Genomic DNA, 22,324 nt, shown 5'->3' with positions numbered 1-22,324 from the left:
GCACAGCGTTGAATAAAGCTTTGTGAATACACATTTTGTTAAGTACCTAATGCATGAATGTAATAGTAGGATAGATGTCTAGTATATACGACGCGGTTATGCAATACTACTGATATTATAAACGCTCATGGGTTTTTTGTCTGCGTGGATACTTGCTACTCTTTTAGGCAAAAGCTACTGAACGGATTTTGATGAAACTTTACTGTTTTATTGTTTGCTGTAATTTATAATGATCTGACAAATTTAATTTCACCCCGGTGAAGCTGCGGGAATTGTTAGTAAGCTATGTCTACAGGGCAGCCTTTGTGTACGACAGTTTGAAAATTTAAAAATTCTAGGTTATAAAATTCCCATACTTTCATAAATTTTCTATGTTCCTGCAATTTCATTTACATTCTGTAACTCCCACGCAAACAATGAGTACGAATCACAAAACATACAGATGATGCCATGCTAATTAAAATTATATAACATCTATTTATTAGACTAGACTCTACATTTACTTGTTTAGACTCTACATAAATACAGCTTTTAAATCATAATAATTCCGTGTAATATAAATCTTTGAAGTTTTATTGCAATAGCCTACCTATTTACAAGTTTATTCTCCGATGAAAATGAAAATTGTAGTTGTAACTTTTTTCTACGAAGTTCAAATACTTATTTTCCTTTATCCTGTTTACAAATAAACTCTACGATGCCGGAAGCAACTAGGGAACGGAACTTTGCGAAAGCTCACGTGAGAGGGCGCGCCCGCGCAGCTTACATAACCGGAGACCCTCTAGACAAGCTCTCCATACAAGTTGCATTACGTCACTAAAGTATCTTGATGTTCTAATCTTCCAAATCCAAGCTCCTTTCATTATAATCACTTCCTTGAAGTCGTTCTTTTGTTTGGCCATATTTCCTAGTTTTATGTCTCACAGCTCATTACGTGAATAACTTGATGATAATGAAGATATTAATTGTGTGTGAAATATTTTTTAGTTAATTGTTAGTAGACAGATTCATTTTGTTTTTACAATGGTATTATGCTGTAATTTTATGGATAAATATCTTAATGAAGTAATTATTACGAGTACATGCTGGTTTCAAAGTGATACCATATTAATTAATGACAGTGTTAGAATTATTCACACACATTATATCAATTGTATTGTGGACTGAGTAAGATATAAAATGCAAATAAAACAAATTTTAAATTAAATATGTTTACTATAACGAAATAACAATAACTTATCCTATATTCTATTTACAACAATTGTACCCTCACTCTTTGTACGTAAAACGAGCTTTTATGCCCGTATTATAAACAGAAGGCTATGACTTAGTTGGCTCCCTTCATTCTGTCGCTATGACGTTCATTTTTTATGGTACGGTCCTCCTCCATGGCCAGAACCTAACGCGTTCGTGTAACTGTCGCCACCGAAACCGCCTCCGTGGCCGCCACCGTGGCCGCCTCCGTGTCCGCCTCCGTGTCCGCCGTGCCCGCCGCCGCCGAGGTCCGCCAGGCTGAACCCGCCGTGACCTCCGTGGCCGCCACCACCTCCAAAGCCTACGCTGTAGCTGTCACCATGGCCGCCTCCGAAACCACCTCCATGACCTCCCGAGCTTCCGTGACCGCCTAATCTATAACTGTCACCGCCATGACCATGTCCACCACCGAATGAGTCGAGACTAGCAGAGTAACTGTCGTGACCACCGCCTCCTCCATGACCACCGACACTGTAACTGTCATGACCACCCCCGCCGAATCCTCCTAATCCGTGGCTATCGTGGCCGCCGCCACCACCTCCGTGGCCACCGATGCTGTAGCTGTCATGTCCACCACCGAAACCTCCTGAGCCGTGGCTGTCATGTCCGCCGCCGAAACCACCTGAGCTGTGGATGTCATGTCCGCCTCCGCCTACACTGTAGCTATCGTGTCCACCCGATGAGAATCCATGTCCACCTCCAAATCCACCAGAAAATCCACCGCCGCCATGGTGGTCATCGTGGCCGCCTCCGAAACCACCTCCGAATCCGCCTCCGATTCCACCTCCAATATCGTGTCCGTGGTCATGTCCACCGCCGTGGCCGCCGCCGTGGCCGCCGCCGTGGCCGCCGCCGTGACCGCCGCCGTGATCGTGGCCTCCTCCAAATCCACCACCAAAACCGCCGCCGTGTCCGCCTCCGTGGCCTCCACCGATGTCATGACCACCACCTAAGTCATATCCTCCGTGACCTCCCAAATCTAGTCCACCTCCATAACCACCTCCGAAGTCATGACCACCATGATCTCCTCCGAAGTCATGACCACCGTGACCTCCTCCAAAGTCATGTCCTCCTGATCCTCCATGGCCACCACCGAAATCATGACCACCGTGGCCTCCGCCAAATCCACCACCAATCGAGATTCCATGTCCATGATCACCGCCGTGGCCGCCTCCGAATCCACCTCCTATGGATATACTGTGTCCGTGGTCGTCGCCTCCGTAGCCGCCACCATGGCCTCCACCGTGACCTCCTCCGTGGCCTCCTCCGTGGCCTCCACCGAATCCTCCGTGGCCTTTCAGGTGGTCAGCGAATCCTCCGTGCAAGTGTTCAGCGAAGCCACCACCGCCTCCGTGGCCGCCTCCGTGGCCGCCTCCGTGGCCACCTCCGTGACCGCCGCCGTAGCCGCCGCCGCCGCCGAAACCTCCACCGTGACCTCCGCCAAAACCACCCCCTCCGCCATGGCCGTGGTCATCGTGGTGTTCGTGGACTATCACTTCTTTAGACGAGTGAGATTCCTCAGGTATATGCACTCGGATGTGAACACTGTAACAATAAATTGAATCGTTGAGTCACAAAGCCATTAAACTGGGAACAAGAAAAATTACAGCACTGATACAATAGATATCTATAAAACAGAACAATAGATCGCAAAGCCAGCAGGTCAAACGTGACATCAGTGAAAACAAAGTGTTAGGGTAGATCTATCATTAAACACAATGGTTGATTTTCACCGTTTACCGCAATGAAGAGACGCGTGAGAATCGCTTATAGAAATCTCAACCAAATTACTCCATCCACATTTTTTTTGCGGTTCCCGGGTACGCAGCGTCTTGGCGAAGCTAATCGGTATTTAAATGCGCGAAAAAGCACCCAGTCGTTAGCAAATTGTAAAACAATAGGTTGTAGTGGATGGAGAAACCGGCAGAGGTGTGGGAACATGAAAAAATTACTAACTGTTCATGTCCTCCAAAAGTCGCGAAGCAGACGCCAACGCTAGCCAGTAGAAAGCAGCTCAGCTGAAATTATAACAATATGCTTATTTAGAACGTTCCTAATAACACAGCCATGCTACAATGATTATGAAGTCTCGGTAAATTAAAGCAGAGATCATGTCTACAGTGTACTAGATAAGATCTGTTGTTCCGAATGATGTAATAAGAGGTAATACGAGCAGTCGCGTGCGCGTGCGATGCACGTTCCTGTGCACGACCGTACTTCCTCACCTCTCGATCGGACCACATATCACATTATGCAGTGATTATTCATTTGGCACAATACACTCATCGTACAAATTCTCAGAGTATTCATTGATCAATTATTGTTGCATCAACTTTTTACTCCGTATGTTATATAAATTATTACACCTCATTAAGATTGATGATAAGGAATTTAACAAATTAATTTAAAATTATTATAATATTAGCCCAACTATTAAACATTAAGTTAACACAAATTATTTCAGTACGAGTATCAGGATTGTAAGGCTTTGAGCGAGTCCAGAAGCTCTGAGGTGGCAGCCCGCCAGGCACCACCGGACTAGGGTACAGCAGGTTAATCACCCACTTGCCCGAAAACACTTGATTAACGAAACTTTGAGTACTTTAAAGTTATGTATTGTTACAGTCTCATTAGAAATACTCGTTTTATTAATAAATAATGGTGCCTCATCACTGTTTTATTGATCACGATACGTGTATATTATTGATATTCCACACAACGTCCAAAGAGTAAAAAGGTCCTGGCGAGATGTCCAGGTCTACTCACGGCCAAGTAGGAAGCCATGATGCGTGGGGGGATAGTACTCCTCCTCCTCTACGCCAACTGCCGATGATCTGAAAGTTTCAACTGTTGTGACGCTGCAAGCTCCGAGTCAGCCTTTTATATGACAGTGAATGTCCACAACCCCTACTCTAAACTCTATAAAACATATTGATAAAGTAAATATGCAATTAATTTTAATTGTCTAAAATGCATAGCTAATATGTCGAACCCGAATATGTAATAGTACGTAACACTTTTGGTGTAAGCTAGACCGCTATAAAACTTTTTGATATATGTAGGTTCACAGATTCGTCACAGAAAATTGTGCGTTAAGTTTTATTTGAGGCTTTGTCTGTGGAAAATTTTAGAGAAAACTTAAAGATAATCTTAGCAGTTACAGCTATTATGGAAATTGTTTTTCTTAGAATAAAGACAGTAAATTATGATAACTCTTAATTGATCTCTACAGAAAGCTATATTTTTATTAAATATTTCTATTACAAAATACTTGGATAATTAGTACAAATAAATAATTATAAGATTTTTAATTCTACCGAGCATCTCTAATTAAGACAATGACTAGGTATAATAATATGAATATTAATAATGTTTTATTTCTGTCTAAATACATAGTATTATAACAAATAATATCAATTTATAAATTTAAAACTACCTACAAGTAACTAAATAGGTGTCCACTTTGTTTAAATCACAGCAAATTTTAAATGGAAACCTTTTTTTATCAGTGTGTGAAAGCTCTATATATTATTATCCTTAACTTCCGAATACCTACTCATATAGTATTTAGATATTAGAACTGTTACGGTAAATGTGATAAATTGAAAATATTCATAATTATCGGTCCTTATTATTACGAGTAATTACCTCTATGATTTATCATTTTTATATGTGAAAAATTAAAACTTATTTTGACACTTTATATCCATACTACATATTTATGAATGAATGAATGACTATGAATAGTTTTCAATTCATCACTATTATTACTTTTACCGCAACATATAGACACACAGACAGTAAGAATGTTTTAATAACATCATTTTGTTCTCCTCATCATGACATTACATTGAACTTATTAGATTCCAAGCATAATCGATTTTTGAACCTTACAAGCACAAAATGTAAAATCACTTGCCATTTGGTTACAACTTAAGCTACAGAAAGTCGTCAACATAAAAATAAGTAATTGGCACAGTAATCAGCGTTGATCAAAATTGACACGTGCATAATCTGTGAGAATTGAGATGGACATGAAGCCGGTCATCGGTTACGCAAAGTGCAGGCGCACACTGGGCGACACGCGACAGCGACAGCTCGCCGACTAGACGAATATTCTTGTCAATTTCATATAGCTTGTCGTCGCGACCCCGCGACTCTGACGCGAAGCTTTGAACAAAAAAATATATGAAATTGTCGACCGCAGCTCGTCGTCACGTTTAAGTCGCCGAGCTGTCGCTGCCCCGCGTGTCGTCTAGTGTGCGCCTACGCAAATGCACGTAAGCGCCAATGCGTCTAAAGTGACTCGCCCCATTTATTGCCGCTGCGTTCGCTGCATTTCCTGATCCAGAGCGACACTAATGCTGGTTTCTTGTCCCCCGCGGCCACGGTAATGATCCAAATACAACTAAATACGTTTCCTTGGTAGGTAAACAATCAAACATGCCGGAGGACTTGTATGTCTAGAACCAAGAAGTACTTAAACTACATTAACTACGTTAAGATCTGAGATAACCCACAATTCGTAGTAGAGCAATTTTCCTAAAATTAATATACCTATTATGTATTGTTAGGGTTAGGCCTTCATGCCAACAAGAAATCAAAACGATTTCCATCTTCTAGGTTACGCCATCACAGATTAAGTCTCTCTTAGACAATCCCCTTTTTCCTAATGCATCAATCCGTGGACACCTCTGGATCTCTACCAAGTAGAAGTTGTTGTTTATTGGTGTAAAGCAGCTTAATTACGTCCTTAACTATTGTAGTATTATTGAATTGCCTGTGTTTGTATACAAGAAGGTTTACTTCACCTTATCCAGTAGTTGAATCAAAATTAGGTATAGTTTAGTAACTGTCGTAGTTAATACAGATTACAAAACCCGAACTCGGAACACTTATGCATAATTTATATGAATTGGCTGGGAAAATTCTCCATAGAATTGATGGTTTGTGGAAACTTTGAAAGGGCAATTGAAATAACACGTTAGGAACTATGAATCATCATCACGCAATCATTGTTATCACGCCATAATAACCCATCTGTTATTGCAGAAAAACTATTGTTCCATTTCTATAAATTAGGGGTATAAAAGTGACTCTACAGAGCTGCAGAGGTTCGTTCGTTTCAGCCGAAAGACGTCCACAGCTGGACAAAAGCCTCCAAGGATTTCCACAAAGACCGGTTCTGCGCCGCTCGCATCCAGGCACCTCCCGCGACCTTCACCAGATCGTCGGTTCACCAAGTGGGAGGCCTGTCCACGCTACGCCTTCCGGCTCGTGGTCGCCACTCGACAACTTTTCTGCCCCAACGACCCTCGTCTCTACGAGCTATGTGCCCCGCCCACTGCCACTTGATTTTAGCAATCTACAGACGTACCTTAAACCTATTTTCGCTAAGGAGTGCCACCTCTGTCTCGGTTGTACTGACGTACAATCAGCCCATTATCTACTTTACTATTTAGGTGCATGTTAAACGCAAAAACGTCTCCGAGCGTGAAACAATTGTCCGTCTTGCCAATCTGCCAATTAGTAGGGCCGGACAACTAGAATGCCTCGTAGCTTTTCTTGGGATGGTATTTCGTAATTCCTTCGCTCGCTCTATACCGTTAATTCTAAATAATTAATGGGGATCACTGTATTTTGGAAACACTGTAAACGACATTTGCGACAGGATTCGCAGATTATAGACACTCGTAGGTAGGTATCACTTAAAAGAGCAATAGCTGTAATGATTGCAATAAAAAATTACCGAATCTCCAGTTTGAACTAATTAAATAAATAATAAAACTAAGTGTTAAAGTTTGAATTTTGCTGGAATAAAGCATAAAACATACTTTTGGGGTTTGTTTTTGAAAGTTGAATACAGCAAAGCTCAGATCGCGTATTAATCTAGCTTAATTGAAAAAATCTTTTGAGCAGTCTATTTAATCAAGAATGTAGTGCAGTGCAGTGTACGTACCATCGGCAACAGTGTTAACTATCCATTGCCTGTCATGTCGTCTCGTTCTATCGCAAAGAATCACCATTTGATGAGAGCGAGAGTGGCCGTGTGTACAATATTTGTATTATGTACAAGAAGGTACCTACCTACTTGTTTCCAGTTTCGCACCTAGACTGGGACGTGTTGAAATCGGCGACATAAGTACGGAAATGTCAATCAAGTGGAAGGGTGAATTTTGTCATGTAATCTGAGGAACAACTTTCATCACAAAACTTAAAAACTTACTTACCCGCAAGTAGATTGGCCCAGAGTGATAATAATATCGAAATTGTGGCATTTTACATGACATAACAAAGCAAAAACCATAAAGGGCAACAATTCAAATTTTCCGTTCTTACGCAAATCAGTCGGCGACCTTTGCCAAAGATAATTTAATCGCATTATCAACCAAACTTAGTTCTTAATGTTCAAAATATTATCTACTGACATTTCCTGCTATAGCTTTCCAGCTAACTTTAACATGGACTTAATCCACTTAGCTTTCCAAGAGCAGCCAAGCGCATGAATGGGTCACCGAAAATCCTTCTTTTTCATATTTTAAATTATAAACTATTGCACAGTATTCACTGTACAAAAATACGGGACTATTCCCACCTCTCGATCCCACTGCTGCAACTCCTGTGTAGCCAGGATCTACAGCTTGACCGCCCATAAAAAAACAACCAGTGAAGGTCAAGTTTGTCCCTGGGTAAAGTTAAACTGTCATTGGACTCGCAACGAAAATAATCAGAAGAACATAGGAGGAGTTCGATGATAAGGTTCGACTTCCCTCCATTGCAAAGCGGATGGCAGGTGACAAACAAAGGTTCGGAAGGAGACTCTTACAATACAAAAGGTGGCATAATCCCATATAATATCCTCTCCTCTCGGAAAACGCAGCGTGGTATGTACACCCACAAGGTGGACCGAGGACCTCTTGAATGTAGCAAGAAGACGCTGGTTGCAAGCCGCTACCAACCGGGCGATGTGGAAATCATCCTATGGGGGAGGCCTATGTTCAGCAGTGTACCTACTTACGTCCTGGGGATGAAATGATGATGATGAATTTCATTCTCATCGCGAAACGTCCGCCATTCAGGGTAAAAAATAAAAGCTTTTAAAAAGTGATTGTATTTTACAATAATTACTTACATCTATGTAAAAGTTGTGACTAGTTTAATACAAAGTAGGTATTAGCTTTGTACGATATAAAAATAAGACAAGCAATGTAGTTTAAGGTTTAAAATAATAATGTTGACTAATCAATTCCATTTCAACATGCGAATCCTAAATCCATTGTTGTTGTACTCGTATCTAAGCACTTAAGTTATTAGGCATAGTTGTGTGCAATTGTAACTGGTTCATAGATTTGTAAGTGATTTGTAGCTGTATTTTTACTAAATAAGTACCTAGTACCTATTCTATGTACTGTAACTGTACCTACCTATGAATAAATAAATAAACAACGACCAATATAACATTATACAGAATTTTTATTCGTTGCATCATGTAGTACCTACATTGGATGTTAAATTGTAGTGTCTTAGAGCTAAACATGTACCCTGCTTGGGCATTGCTACGTCAATAGTAGGCATAGTTACATAATATTACAAACATGCAGTATAGTTAAGTTTCCAACATTGCGTATTCCACTAATGTCAAGTAATAAAAAAATTAAATGGAAGTCAAAATACATAAATAATAAAACTATCAATTAGTAAATTATTTAAAGTGTACATGAAGTCTTATGTCCTGATACATTAACTTCACCAAGTGGCGCACAAGCGCCGCGCGCGGCCGGCCGGGACCGTCTGCTCTCCCTGTCTGGCAACCAGCCGGCTTTCCGCTCAGTTTCTGGTTATTCCACTAGATGGAATTCATCCCTGATTACCCTAAATCCTGTACCGCGGTGTCCAGATTTTTTTTCCCTTATTGACCTCCCTGCACCCTCTACCGATTATTATTCCCTTCCTATTCGCTGTATAAATTTTTGAAGGGCCCCGTGGTATTTGGCTTATCACCAATCGCCATTGGGTCTAATAAAACTGCAAATAGACTCATGATGTTGCTAAAAGCATTGCGAGTACTGAAATGAAATGCGTGGTAATTATTTCACATTTTATTTGTGTGAGACATTTAAAAACCTTAAGTAAAATGGCTTTTTTAAAGTTAGGTCAGTCCTTTTTACTTTAATATGTTGTGTTCTAATGATCTTGAGTGTTTTGTCAAGTATAAAAAGAGTTATAATATTTCAACAAACCGTACCAATACAAACTCTTCTTAGATAGAGGTAGGTATTGATTGGGCGGTACGAAGGTCAACTCAATTATAAGTTCGTAGGGTAGATGTCTTACAGAAAGTTAAAAAAATCGATTTATTTTCAAGCATAGTTTGAGGCTTTTGATTTGAGGAACCAATTACAGGACCGAATTATGAATTAGACTTAAATTGATTTTGAGCGATGTTTTGTACTAGTAATACGGACCTTAATACCTGCTCGTACTAATACGACGAATCCATCTCGGACGACACATCATGCACCCGGATGAGATAGCAGATATCACACTCCAAAGAATATGGAAATTTATAGACTCAACGGGACTAAGCAGTGAACTCTAAACACAAGGGCTGCCACAATAGATCAAACCTGGTCGAGCTGGCGCAAATTAAGGCCCAAAAACCAATATTAATAATAATACTTAGGACTGAAAATCAAAATTCTTTTTTTCATCAAACACATACGTGTAGGGTATCTATGGATAGGTCTTCAAAAATGATATCGAGGTTTCTAAAATATTTTTTTTCTAAACCGAATAGTCAAATAGTTCGTGACAGACGCTTCCAAAGTGGAAAAAAGTTGGTCCCCCCCCCCCTCTAACTTCTAAAATAAGAAAATGAAAAATCTAAAAAAAAACATAATTATGATGTACTACATTACTATAAAAACTACCAACGAAAATTGTTTTGAACGAGATCTAGTAAGTAGTTTTTTTTTAATACCTCGTAAATCGTAAACAGCTTATTACCGCGTAATCTTTCTTACAAATAACTTAAATTAATTTCATAAATCAATGGTACGGAACCCTTTGTGCGTGAGTCCGACACGCACTTGGCCGGTTTTTTACATGTTCCGATCATTCAAAATTTTAATCATTTTTAAACACAATTTATTGTTGTTGTTGGTGTCTATGCAGGTTATTTTGCGATGCGATGAGTGTTGTAATTATTCTGCTAAAACTATATAATAATAATTAACTTTTAAAAAAAATAAAACCGACTTCAAATGCGTGAACACAAAAAAAACTAAAAATTAAAAATATTGCGTATAAAAAAGTTCATCCCCAATTTTCCACCCTTGGGGGTGAAATATTTTCTTCAAATTCGCATGAAACCACCCTTTTGATAATACCTATTCAACAAAAAAATAATCGTTCAAATTGATTTATAATCGGCGGAGATATTGCGTATAAAAAAGTTCATCCCCAATTTTCCACCCTTGGGGGTTGTTTTTTCTATTATTAAATTTAAATGGGACCACCCTTGAGGTATTACCTATACGCCAAAAAAAGATTTGTTCAAATCGGTTCATAATTGGCGGAGTTATCGCTTAAAACAAACATAGAAAAAAAAAAACATACGGGTCGAATTGAGAACCTCCTCCTTTTTTGAAGTCGGTTGAAAACCCAGAAATCCTCGATGATTCAGATACCAAACAAAGTGGATTTGAAGTAAGATATTTCTAATACATTTTAATATGCACGTAAGTCTCAAGAAAAATCCGTCATTCCGTGCGACAGGTCATGTTATTAGAGCTAGACATGCTACTATAAATGTATAGTCTGTAGACTTCTTACTCTGCTTCTAGTTAGTGCCTCTGTTAGAACTTGATATAATAATATGAGCTTCGTCAGGGTCTGATAAGATTATCACAACGTCAATATGACGTAGATAGATAGTGGGTACGAGTTTAAGAATGAAGTTCTTTTGGGTACAAAACATAAAAAAACGTAATATTAATGTAAGTACATAGAGTCGGAGTTGTTGAATTTAAATAAGTAGGTTACCTACCGACTATTTTAAATTACGCACCAAATGTGGAGTGCTGGTCATCAAATTACCTCCTTCACCAACATAAGTACTGTGTGCGTAATCTGCTACAGCACATCGGCACATCCGCGTCAACATCTTGACCTGCCTTTTGAACTCGATGATTTTAGCGAAAGTTGAATGTGCAGTATTATACCAACATTCTGTAGAGTATTGTTAAATGTATCATCGCTTCGATATTACTTAATAGAGGCAACATAATAACATATTACGTCGGCAAGACACGCGCATGCAATCACATTTTGAGCGTCATTCCATTTAATAATATTACGCTGGTCATCGATCCAAAACAAACGCAAAACGGCCACATGAATTGACTTGCACTTGTTTTAGACGGACATCAAAACAGTGATGTTGTAACATTTAACCTACAATATTTAGTGTTACATACCGCTTTTGTCACACTTATGGAAAATGTGTTACAGCTGTAACTAGATGAAAATGTTGACCCACTAAACGTTGCAAAAATTGGAAGACTAACAGGTTTTATCTATATGGAAAGTTGTAAGTATTTCCTGCCTATATTCGTAAATAATTACACCTACAAGGAAGAATCAACTTCAGTGTGTATCTAATACATACAATGATTGATATAAGAAATAACTGGAATGTCCAAATTATAGAGCCGATCCGCGTATACCTCGTTGAGGTGGGCGCCTGACCTAGTAGACGTACAAGTTTAAAGATTGCATAATGTGAGTCATGTCGAATATCTTTTCAGTTGCTTCCTTCTGCGGTCGCAAATCTATTACAGCTGCAGTCATTACATGCTGTTTTGGTCAACCAAAGGCAGTCACTGGTCACTAGGCCTTTGTCTGCGCTAAGTAGGGCGATGACATGATGAGCGTAACCTCCAAAGGTCATGTAGCTTGGGATTTCCAAAGCTTATTATAATTGAATCCAGAAATAAAGATATGATCACGGAAGACCGTGTGTGTTTCAAGGTGTACCGGTACTTTGTTTAAAACCCATCCACTAAAATTGTGTATCGTCTATTTGCGCAAAAACATGGACACATTCAACTACTCATTTTGTAACAGAGTTTATGCACAGACTAGTTTTTGCCAGACGTTTAGGTACTTATATAATTGCAAAATTCTCCCACAACAATCTGTTCATATTCATCAGCATTAAATAACATAACATCCGTTTTTAACCCTTAATTTGGCAGACTCATTATTTATCAAAAAATAAAAATACGTCGTCGGATTTATGTTCTTAGGGTTATTTATAGGTCAGAAAAAAATATATAAAAAATCGGAACTTCCCCAAATAGAAAAAAAACTATGTTCATCCCGATGAACACTGCCAAATATATGGAGAATTTTAACTGTTCATTGGGGTGAACATTGCCAATTTAGGGTAGCGGCATTAAATTAAAACAATTATTCATATAAAAAGTAAAATTTATATTATTAAACGCTTTTTGGTGCACAAAATAGTAAGAAAGTAACTATAACCATACAATTTTGTGTGATCGTTGAGGTAAAACAATGTTAAATGTTTTTAAAGAAAAAAATCATAATTTTTTCTTGTTTTTATTCATGTAACTTAAAAGTGGACAAGTCGCACTAAATAATAAAAAAACAACTCCCACATTTATAAAATATATTCTTCAGGGTTTAAATAAAAAAGGAAAAATGATTTTAATCAAAAATATTCTTTGGAACTAAAAACTTTGAATCTACAAACAACCGCTAAATTAAAATATGTAATTATTTTGCATGAAAATTTAGAAAACAATTATGTCCACTTTTACCAGTAACAAAACATTATTCTGATATTACATTTCATGCAATATACAGTATTAAGCTGCCAACATCCCAAACAAAATAAAAAATCACTCTAAATAAAGAAATTAGTCCACTTAAATAAAATTAAGCAAAAATAAACGTTTCATAGCCTATTTGACAACGTTCACTGGGATGAACAATCAAAGATTATTAGTAATTTGGCAATGTTCACTGGGATGAACACTCGACTTTGACCTGGTATAACATGGCTTATTTATTAAATGAGCATTGTAAATCAATCAAGTTATTAAGCATGAACACTATGTAATACGTTAAAACCACTGTCATTACTCAATTATAATAAAAAACATGTAAAGCTTGAATAAACACCTTGACACTAAAGCCTGGTCTTCGCTATGGCCGGCATTTTGGCTAAAATTAACACTTTTAGACTGTGACTAGCACATAAAAATATTTTTCTACCAAAACTTAAGTATATTTTCTAGTGAAAAAAAAAAACTTACCAGAAATTAAGACGTATGCACTCGGCATATTATTTTTTTCAATTGAATGTTCATCCCAGTGAACAAAATCAAATGAAGGGTTAATAAATTCCGTATTCATAATAGTGCAGATAAACCTTTGCGGCGCTATGTACATAGGTACTTATTAAAGTAAGTAAGCTATTAAAGCGCCCATAAAGAGAAAAAAGCACCTTATTTACTTGTATGGGGGAGTTGTTGAGTCTACTACTAATAAATAACTCTTTAAATAGGTGCATAGTGCGTAAGAAAAGGAGTAGGTTTGACAGGTTTTTTTATAGCAAACTTGTATCGCTTTGGTTCATTGACTTATTCGCGGTTAGCAAAAAATCATTAAAAGAATACAGTCACGATTCGTTTCAATTTTGCATACCACAGGTATGCAATACTACCATAGGTGCTACGTAATAATCTTACTATCAATAAGTGTATTTGCCTACGTGTACGTGTGTGTACTTTGTTTGATAAAGTGCATATAAATCTGCAAACTTCACTTGAGAAAGCTGCACTTATACAATCATTTAATTAGATGCTAGACAAACAGTTACTATTTTTATATTCTTATCTAACGCGCTGTCGACTTCAAACTTTAATCCAAAAATAACTTTTTGGTAGACAAGCACATTATTCACACTTTAATTAGATATTTGAATGTTCACAAGGACACGCGGAGCTTAAAGCTTTTGCACGATGTGATTTTAACCTGTTTTAACCATAGCAACCCATTCGGCCTGTAGCGGGAAAATCTCTTGAAAATTTGTAGAGTCAACTTCTTAATCATGTGCATGGTGCTAATCATACCAGATTCACAAGATACTCTAAACCCAAGATATATCTATTATGACCCTTATTGTTACTTAGGTACACATTAACTGTTTATAAAATAATGAATTTGGTCACCAACTGAAAAGCCTCATTCCACAAAAAGAAGTGTGTTAACCGTTTAACAGTTACACATCACCACTACATTTAACGGGTACCTACGCAATGTCAGATGTAAGTACATAGTTATGTTATTACAACTGGTACAGCAGGATTGTCGCACTCCTCCGACACGATATACAATTCTGAGTCTTACTGTAACTGACATAATAGTTTATAGGGTCCGTTGCCGCGAATCATCAAAGGTGATTTCTCGTTGTGTTTATCTGAAATAATTATGTGAGTGCGATTACGTGTGTACGTTCACTTTTATTTTTAGAGAGGAAGTTTCCGTGGCTCTTATGCAACGGTGCCCTGTGTGCCTGGGCCATGTACTTCGCCTGGACGGTGACCTGGTAATGGCTTTTGGCCCCATTTTTAACGTTCTGGTTTTGCAATTCATACATCCTATATACACTAGTCAGGGCAATCGATCAGCGGTCGTGGCAAGGTAATTAGTGCTCGCACGGATCGCATCTATAAAATATCATTATAGAGACCGGCAATGTTGTACATGATACGGGCTGCGTTCACTATAACTTGACCGCAGACCTCATAACGCATCCAGTATGACAAATCCTTAAGAGCTCTAAACGTATATTTTTTATTATTTTAGTTTGTGTAACCGTTAAGAACACAATGCCGGCTACTTAACGTAAATAGAATCTTATCTTTTATTACAAATACTTAATTTATAATTTTTAAGAATGCTCCTGTAAAATATTACACCAAAACAATTTCGTCAGTTGCAATAATTTCTATCGTTTTAGTGCAATTCAATCAATATTATCAAAGAACCAACCAATCACAATGAAAGGTCACTTCCCAGTGGTAGGTATACCAATAAATAGCACAGTATCTACAATCTTCAGGCGCCAAACGACATTGTCATTTGATTACAAACAAATAAACCGATAAGGGCTGATTTTTCAATCGTCGGATAACTTTTAACTGAAGAATAAGTTTGGCACATTGACAGTTTCAGTTTGGAAAATTTGTCAAAGTGACAAGTTTATTCTTCAGTTAAGAGCGTTTACGTCTAGCGTGGCATGTCAAGTTTAGGTAATTTCGATGCTATTTTTATTCACACTAAAATAATTGTGACTGTGTGCGTTTTCTCACGCTCTATAGTCAAACCAAAATACTTTGATCCACCACCGTAAAAGTGTGCCAGGCTGTCAAGTGACAGCTCAAGGAAACTATCAATAGAGATGATTCTAGCGCTCGGCGGCCGCTGCCGCGGCACGCTTCGCTCGCCTTCGCGCATTAAGGGTCACTGTTCTAACCTAACCTAACCTACTATTTTCTACAATACCTACTTTCTGCAACCATACTATTTTCTGCAATCTCTCTGTTTTACATAAAATTATTGTGAAAACCATGACCATGTGCCTTATGCTTTGATTTGTGGGTAACGGTGGGTACTCGTAAGTATGTGAAGTGTCAATTTGACCAAGCAAATTATTTGGGATATAATATTTGGCAAAATAAAACATTTGCTATATAAACATTTGCCAAGTAAAATTTGGCCAAATGTTAATTTGACCAAATGAATTAGTTGCGAAAAGTACAGTTGCTAAAAGTTTATTTGGGAAATGAAACTTTGGCGATAAGTTGTTTGCGAAGTGAAATTTGGCGAAAAGTAATTTGGCCAAACGGAAGGATACCCTTTAACATACTACTCGTACATGCACTTATTATTTATTATTCTGATTCTGTAGTATTACGGTAACAATAAATTGTTAAAAAAGCAATTACACTGGGTGTGTGGAAGGTTAAGTTCAATGCTGCTGTTAATTTAACGGTTGTTGGGTTTAGGTTCTTAATGAAGTAATTAAAATAAATGAAGCTACAGACAACCAATGTTTTCTACCTTCATCTATTCATTTTATGAGAAGAATTTGTTTAATTTAAAAAAGCGAAAATATATTAAAAAAAGAAAAATTTATGGAAAGAAGATGGGCAATGGTGAATTTAAGTATATGTAAAATGGTAATAAACACAATAAGTACGACAAGTAACCAGCAATTTAAACACAAATCGTGCTTTCTTAAATTTCTAAATAAATGAATTACATGCCGCATAATATCTCAATTTAACATCGTTTAAAATGGAAATTAACTACCATAGTTATTATACATTGCATCTGCCAATTTACATAGCCCATGACTTGATTCTAAGAATGTTGAGCAATTAATTTCTTATAATTTGATTTAGACGTCTATTTCCTCGAGTGAATTATCTAACTGAAGCATTTTAATTGTGCGATCTCATTGTTACCGCAGTGGGTTTCCGCGGTGCAACGATTAACTGTATAAAGAAAAAGTTATGAATTAACTTGACGAGGTGTTCACGATACAATTGCGGAGACGGACTGGGTCAGAAGGGCCTGAGTAGCTCTCTCTGCAAGCCGAAGTTATGTGTACCTATGTGGTTCAAATAATTAGCTGTGACTATCCAATCGCTTAGCGCATTCTTTATTTGGGCCTGGGGATAGCCCACACTGCTCTATAATTTGATCTCCACGTACTACATTTTCGGTACACGGTAAAGGTCACTTGCTGACTGACTGTGTCACTCATCATCATCATCATTTCAGCCACAGGACGTCCACTGCTGAACATAGGCCTCCCCCAATGACTTCCACANAATAAGTACGACAAGTAACCAGCAATTTAAACACAAATCGTGCTTTCTTAAATTTCTAAATAAATGAATTACATGCCGCATAATATCTCAATTTAACATCGTTTAAAATGGAAATTAACTACCATAGTTATTATACATTGCATCTGCCAATTTACATAGCCCATGACTTGATTCTAAGAATGTTGAGCAATTAATTTCTTATAATTTGATTTAGACGTCTATTTCCTCGAGTGAATTATCTAACTGAAGCATTTTAATTGTGCGATCTCATTGTTACCGCAGTGGGTTTCCGCGGTGCAACGATTAACTGTATAAAGAAAAAGTTATGAATTAACTTGACGAGGTGTTCACGATACAATTGCGGAGACGGACTGGGTCAGAAGGGCCTGAGTAGCTCTCTCTGCAAGCCGAAGTTATGTGTACCTATGTGGTTCAAATAATTAGCTGTGACTATCCAATCGCTTAGCGCATTCTTTATTTGGGCCTGGGGATAGCCCACACTGCTCTATAATTTGATCTCCACGTACTACATTTTCGGTACACGGTAAAGGTCACTTGCTGACTGACTGTGTCACTCATCATCATCATCATTTCAGCCACAGGACGTCCACTGCTGAACATAGGCCTCCCCCAATGACTTCCACATCGCACGGTTGGTAGCGGCCTGCATCCAGCGCCTTCCCGCTACCTTTATCAGGTCGTCGGTCCAACTTGTGGGTGGACGTCCCACGCTGCGTTTTCCGGTACGTGGCCTCCATTCCAGAACCTTGCTGCCCCATCGGCCGTCAGTTCTGCGTACTATGTGCCCTGCCCACTGCCACTTCAGCTTGCTGATCCGTCGGGCTATGTCAGCGACTTTAGTTCGTTTACGGATCTCCTCATTTCTGATTCGATCTCGTAAAGAAACACCGAGCATAGCCCTCTCCATAGCACGCTGTGCAACTTTGAGCTTCTGTATAAGGCCTATAGTGAGGGGCTGTGTCACTCACTCATCACGAAATCTCAGAAACTAAAGTGCTTGGAGTCTCAAATTTTCCTTTTAGAACGTTGGTGCTCATTATGACGGCATTTTGCAAAATTCAACCCCTAAGGGGGTAAAACGGGGGTTGGAAGACTTATAAGTTTCCACACGTACTTACAAAGTCGCGGGCAACCGCTAGTGACACTATAAGTAGGTACGAGTGGTAGGAAGGCGCTGCTGCGTGCAGGCCGATACCAACCGGTCATTATGGAAATCATTAGGGGAGGCCTATGTTCAACAGTGGAAGTCCTATGGCTGCTGAAATGATGATGATGATGACGTATGTGCAAATCCATTTAACAGGATTAATTCCATTCTTTTCAAGTAGGTAAGTAACTAGTCCTTAGTTAGAGTTCTTTTGTTTCTGAAATCATGTCAATATGTTTTTTTCTTTTTATCCACAACGAGGAAGCTCTTGGCCTGTATCTAACCTGATGGTAAGTGATGATTAGGCTAAAGGTGGAAGCGAGCTTCACCCGGAATCCTCAACCACGGAGGAACTGGCTATCTTACCTCTACTCTAACTGCCGGAACACAACAATGCTGTTAATATTGTTGTTATGGCGACAGACTTAGGTAAGATGGTGGTAGCTAGCCAGGCGGACTTAGAACAAGCCCTACCACCAACCCAACCGAACAGAAAAATCTGCCCCCACTGGGAATCGAACCCGGGACCTCTGCGTCTGAAGCAGGTGGTCTTACCACTAGACCACAGAGGCGGTTAGGTTAGATTTTAGTTTGAGAGCTTTTCAGACGGTGGTCACTTTAGTGTAACTAATAGTAGTATGGGAAGTATGTATTAAAAATTAGGTAAGTGAGATTACAACATGAACTGGGTAGGACATCATTTTATCAATGTTGGTAGGTACGAAAATCGGGGGTATAAAAAATAATGTTCTGACTGAGGTTCTAAGTACAACGTTCTGTCATATTTCGTCTCTACTGTAATATTAGCTAACTAAATCGAAAACTTACAACTACAAAAATGTTTTAGTGCGTTTGCCAAAACATGCCTTTGAATAGTGAGAATTAAAGTGCATGTTAGAGTTAGAACAAAGTAGAAAGCTGCGTCGGGGCACTGAACTGCGTGGAGGAAGTGCGCACGCGCCGCAGACTCGTTCCTTAGAACTAGCTCCTATCACACTTCCAGGCTGATGCGATCGATTATCGAAGCACAATCAGTTCCAAGCTTTTACCTGAATACTAGGCTTAGGGCTGTAAATATCAAATTACTCTCACTCACGTTTAGAATAACATGGTCATTTTCTCTAGATTTATAGTGCTATTTTAACTCCAAGGTTTTTTGGCCGAAATTGTAAAAAGGAAAGTATAGCTAAGCTTTTTTTAGAAAATGTCACATTCACATTCAGGCATACATTTTTTGTGCAAAAATAAAACGTAAGTATTACGTACGATTCCACAGTGCCCACACACTTGACCCTAACTGGTTTGAAGCTCCGCTCCGCTTCGAAAGGCACCTGAGGAATCCAAAAGCTCTGTGCAGGGCCGGATTAACCATCTCGGGGCCCCTAGGCACAGTTCGTTTCGGGCCCCCCTTTTTTTTGTCGCGGAGGAAATGCTTTGCGCACCGTCACCACTGCCGGGGACAGGGTGGTGTATGGGACTCCCGGCGCCCTAATAAGGGCGCTGCTCCGTCCTGAAGAGGACGGGGTATACCCACTAAAACCTCCGCGGCGTTCCGTCATCGCCCAAGTGGGGGTATCGCGAGTATCGGGCCGTAGCCTTAGACTTCCGCGACACCACCAGCGACAGCTCGCCTACACGGCGGACCCTACACGCCGCCATTGTGGGGGTCCGACGGGAATGGCCCGAAACGCCAAGCCGTTCCCGTCAGACGGAGGTGACAAGGGTGCCCCCGCACCCCCGGCCTGCTGGCCGCCACCTGGGGGCTGAGTAGAACGGTCGTACAACCGCTCCACCCCTTCTCCGCCTGCAGAGCGATGAGGCGAGAGGGTCGTTCTCCCGCTCGCGCTCCGCTGCCTCCTTCTGAAGGATGACCTCTTCGCAACAGAAGGCGACCACCATCCAGCATCCTTCGCTTCCCAGCATGGCGTTGACCAGGCTCGGAAGTGAAAGATCCCGGCCCACGACCGCAGTGAGGACACGGCGCTGCTCCTCCCAGCCTGTGCAGACCGCGAGGGTGTGCCGCATTTGTGGTACAGCGGGGATTCCTCTCGCCCGATACTATGCAGGTACGAAGCGGTTAGCACCTGCGCCAGAACGGAACGTGAGGAACCCGTGCGGTCGTTCCAACCATTGGTTCAGAACAGGACCAATGGCGTCCAGAGTGCGGCGGCCAAACTGCGCGCGAGTCATGTCTTCCTTCCAGCGGTCGATCATGATCTCGCGCTCTTCCTGCCTGACGGCACCGCGCCGCTCCGGGGCCGGGCGCTTTCCACGCGCCTTCTGGTCTGCCATCCAGTGATAGATGACAGACAAGACCCCAGCTTCTAGCTCCAAAGGAGGAGTACCAGCGAAGACGCACGCCACAGCGTGCCCTACCGTGCGGTAGGTCCTTGCGACTTTCTGCGCCTGCGCAAAAGGGCAGCATTCTTCCTCTTTGTTGAGTGCGTCCACTCAGATTGGGGCGCCATACAGCACTATGCTCCTCAGAACGCGCCGGCATAAAGTCGACGACATCTCGTTTGTGGCCCTTCCAAATTCAGGAGGGGCCAACTCAGTGTGCCAGCTGCCTTGAGGAGGCGTGGCGCTAGCCCGTTGAAGTGTGGGCTAAAATGCCACCTCCCGTCAAGCGTGAGGCCCAGATATTTCATCAGGCCTTTGACGTCAATCCTAAAATCCTTAACCACAATGTGGGCGTCGGGAGGGGTGCGCTGGCGAGGTCCCGGTAAGAAGAGGGCCTCAGTCTTCTCCAGCGCGACTTTCAGGCCGAGGCGTCGTATTCTGCGACGGACTAATGTGGCGCCCGCCGACGCCAGCCGTGCCGCGGCCCCAAATGTCTTCCCCCGGGCAGTGACTAGAGTGTCATCTGCATAGCATATGGCACTCATGCCCGCGAGAAGGACGCCCCGGAGGAGCCAGTTGAAGCCTAGGTTCCACAAGAGTGGACCGAGCACCGAACCCTGTGGAACCCCGCTGGCTACGCCGCGCCTTTTGAGCTGGCCGTCTCTGTTGACATACAGGACTTCGCGGTCCCGTAAGTAATCGGCCAGCAGCACTCGAAGGTACTGAGATACTGTGATGTTTAAGTGCCTAGAGTATGGTGGAATGAGGGATGGTATTGTTGAAAGCGTTGGCTATATCGAATGATACAGCCAACACATCCTCACCCCTCTCCCTAGCTTCCGCAGTGAGGCTTTTTAGCCTCTGAAAGGCGTCGACGGTCGACCTGTCATGTAAACCAAAGCAGTAATGCCAACGTTACGAAAATGAATTAGGTTCCACAATATCGAAATATGACGATTGAATGTGTAAATCAAAATAAGGCGAAGTTTTGGGGTGATTTGAGTTTAAATAATCTTTAACATTTTTTTTTTTTTTCATTTTTTTATCGGGAGTGCTGGGCCCCTGGTCATAGTGGGCCCCTAGGCACTGGCCTAAAGTGCCTTATGGATAATACGGCACTGGCTCTGTGCGCCACATGCAGTGCTGAATGACAAATATTCGCTACGTAAATGGCAAAATACGAGTATTCGTATGCCAAATAAGTATGGGGAAAGGTCAAATATTAACGTAAATAAGTAATTATGTAAGCTCATATTCCGCTCCGTAATTCAGCTCTCGCTAAACGTTGCGCGAGAAATGCTTACTGCACTTGTTTTCTATAATTCGTTCTCAATAGCAGATTTCGAGTCCGTCCGAACATCGGAAATCCGATGCTGACCAAACTCCGACTATTGCACTTTTTAGGGTCACACTAAACAACGAGTTTATGCTCTAACTTGGTATTATAACTGTTATAACTTTGAACATTGTTGCTATTTTATTTAGCAACAAGACCTACACTCGTGAAATGGAATCAAAGAAGTTTCAATTCTGATCTCTATGGTTGAATTTTCCCTCTGACATTTATTCTGATACGATTTGTCAAAGATTGTCAGATTATCCTAGGTAGGAGCTACAGAATGCACTTTGC

General features: G+C 40.5%; 1 protein-coding gene across 1 annotated transcript; it reads right to left on the bottom strand.

Moving 5' to 3' along the window:
- Window positions 1-1,208: 1,208 nt before the first annotated feature.
- On the bottom strand, window positions 1,209-4,100 carry LOC114360343 (glycine-rich cell wall structural protein). The gene is made up of 3 exons (XM_028315028.1): window positions 4,021-4,100; window positions 3,211-3,272; window positions 1,209-2,799 (listed from the first exon to the last, which is right to left on the bottom strand). Exons 1-3 carry the CDS (start codon window positions 4,036-4,038, stop codon window positions 1,362-1,364), a joined length of 1,518 nt encoding a protein of 505 aa, XP_028170829.1. The 5' UTR covers window positions 4,039-4,100; the 3' UTR covers window positions 1,209-1,361.
- Between the last annotated feature and the right edge of the window lie 18,224 nt (window positions 4,101-22,324).

This window comes from Ostrinia furnacalis, unplaced genomic scaffold (genome assembly GCF_004193835.3).
Source record: "Ostrinia furnacalis isolate ACB-3 unplaced genomic scaffold, ASM419383v2 OfSCF4955, whole genome shotgun sequence".
NCBI classification, from domain to species: domain Eukaryota; kingdom Metazoa; phylum Arthropoda; class Insecta; order Lepidoptera; family Crambidae; genus Ostrinia; species Ostrinia furnacalis.
This window is presented reverse-complemented; position numbering and strand designations above follow the sequence as displayed.

What these genes read in the sequence shown, in the direction of transcription:
- LOC114360343 (XM_028315028.1), bottom strand. An exon ending in ACTTTTGGAGGACATGAACA is followed by an intron (nt 2,800 to 3,210) that starts GTTAGTAATTTT and finishes TTATTGTTACAG; the next exon opens with TGTTCACATCCGAGTGCATA.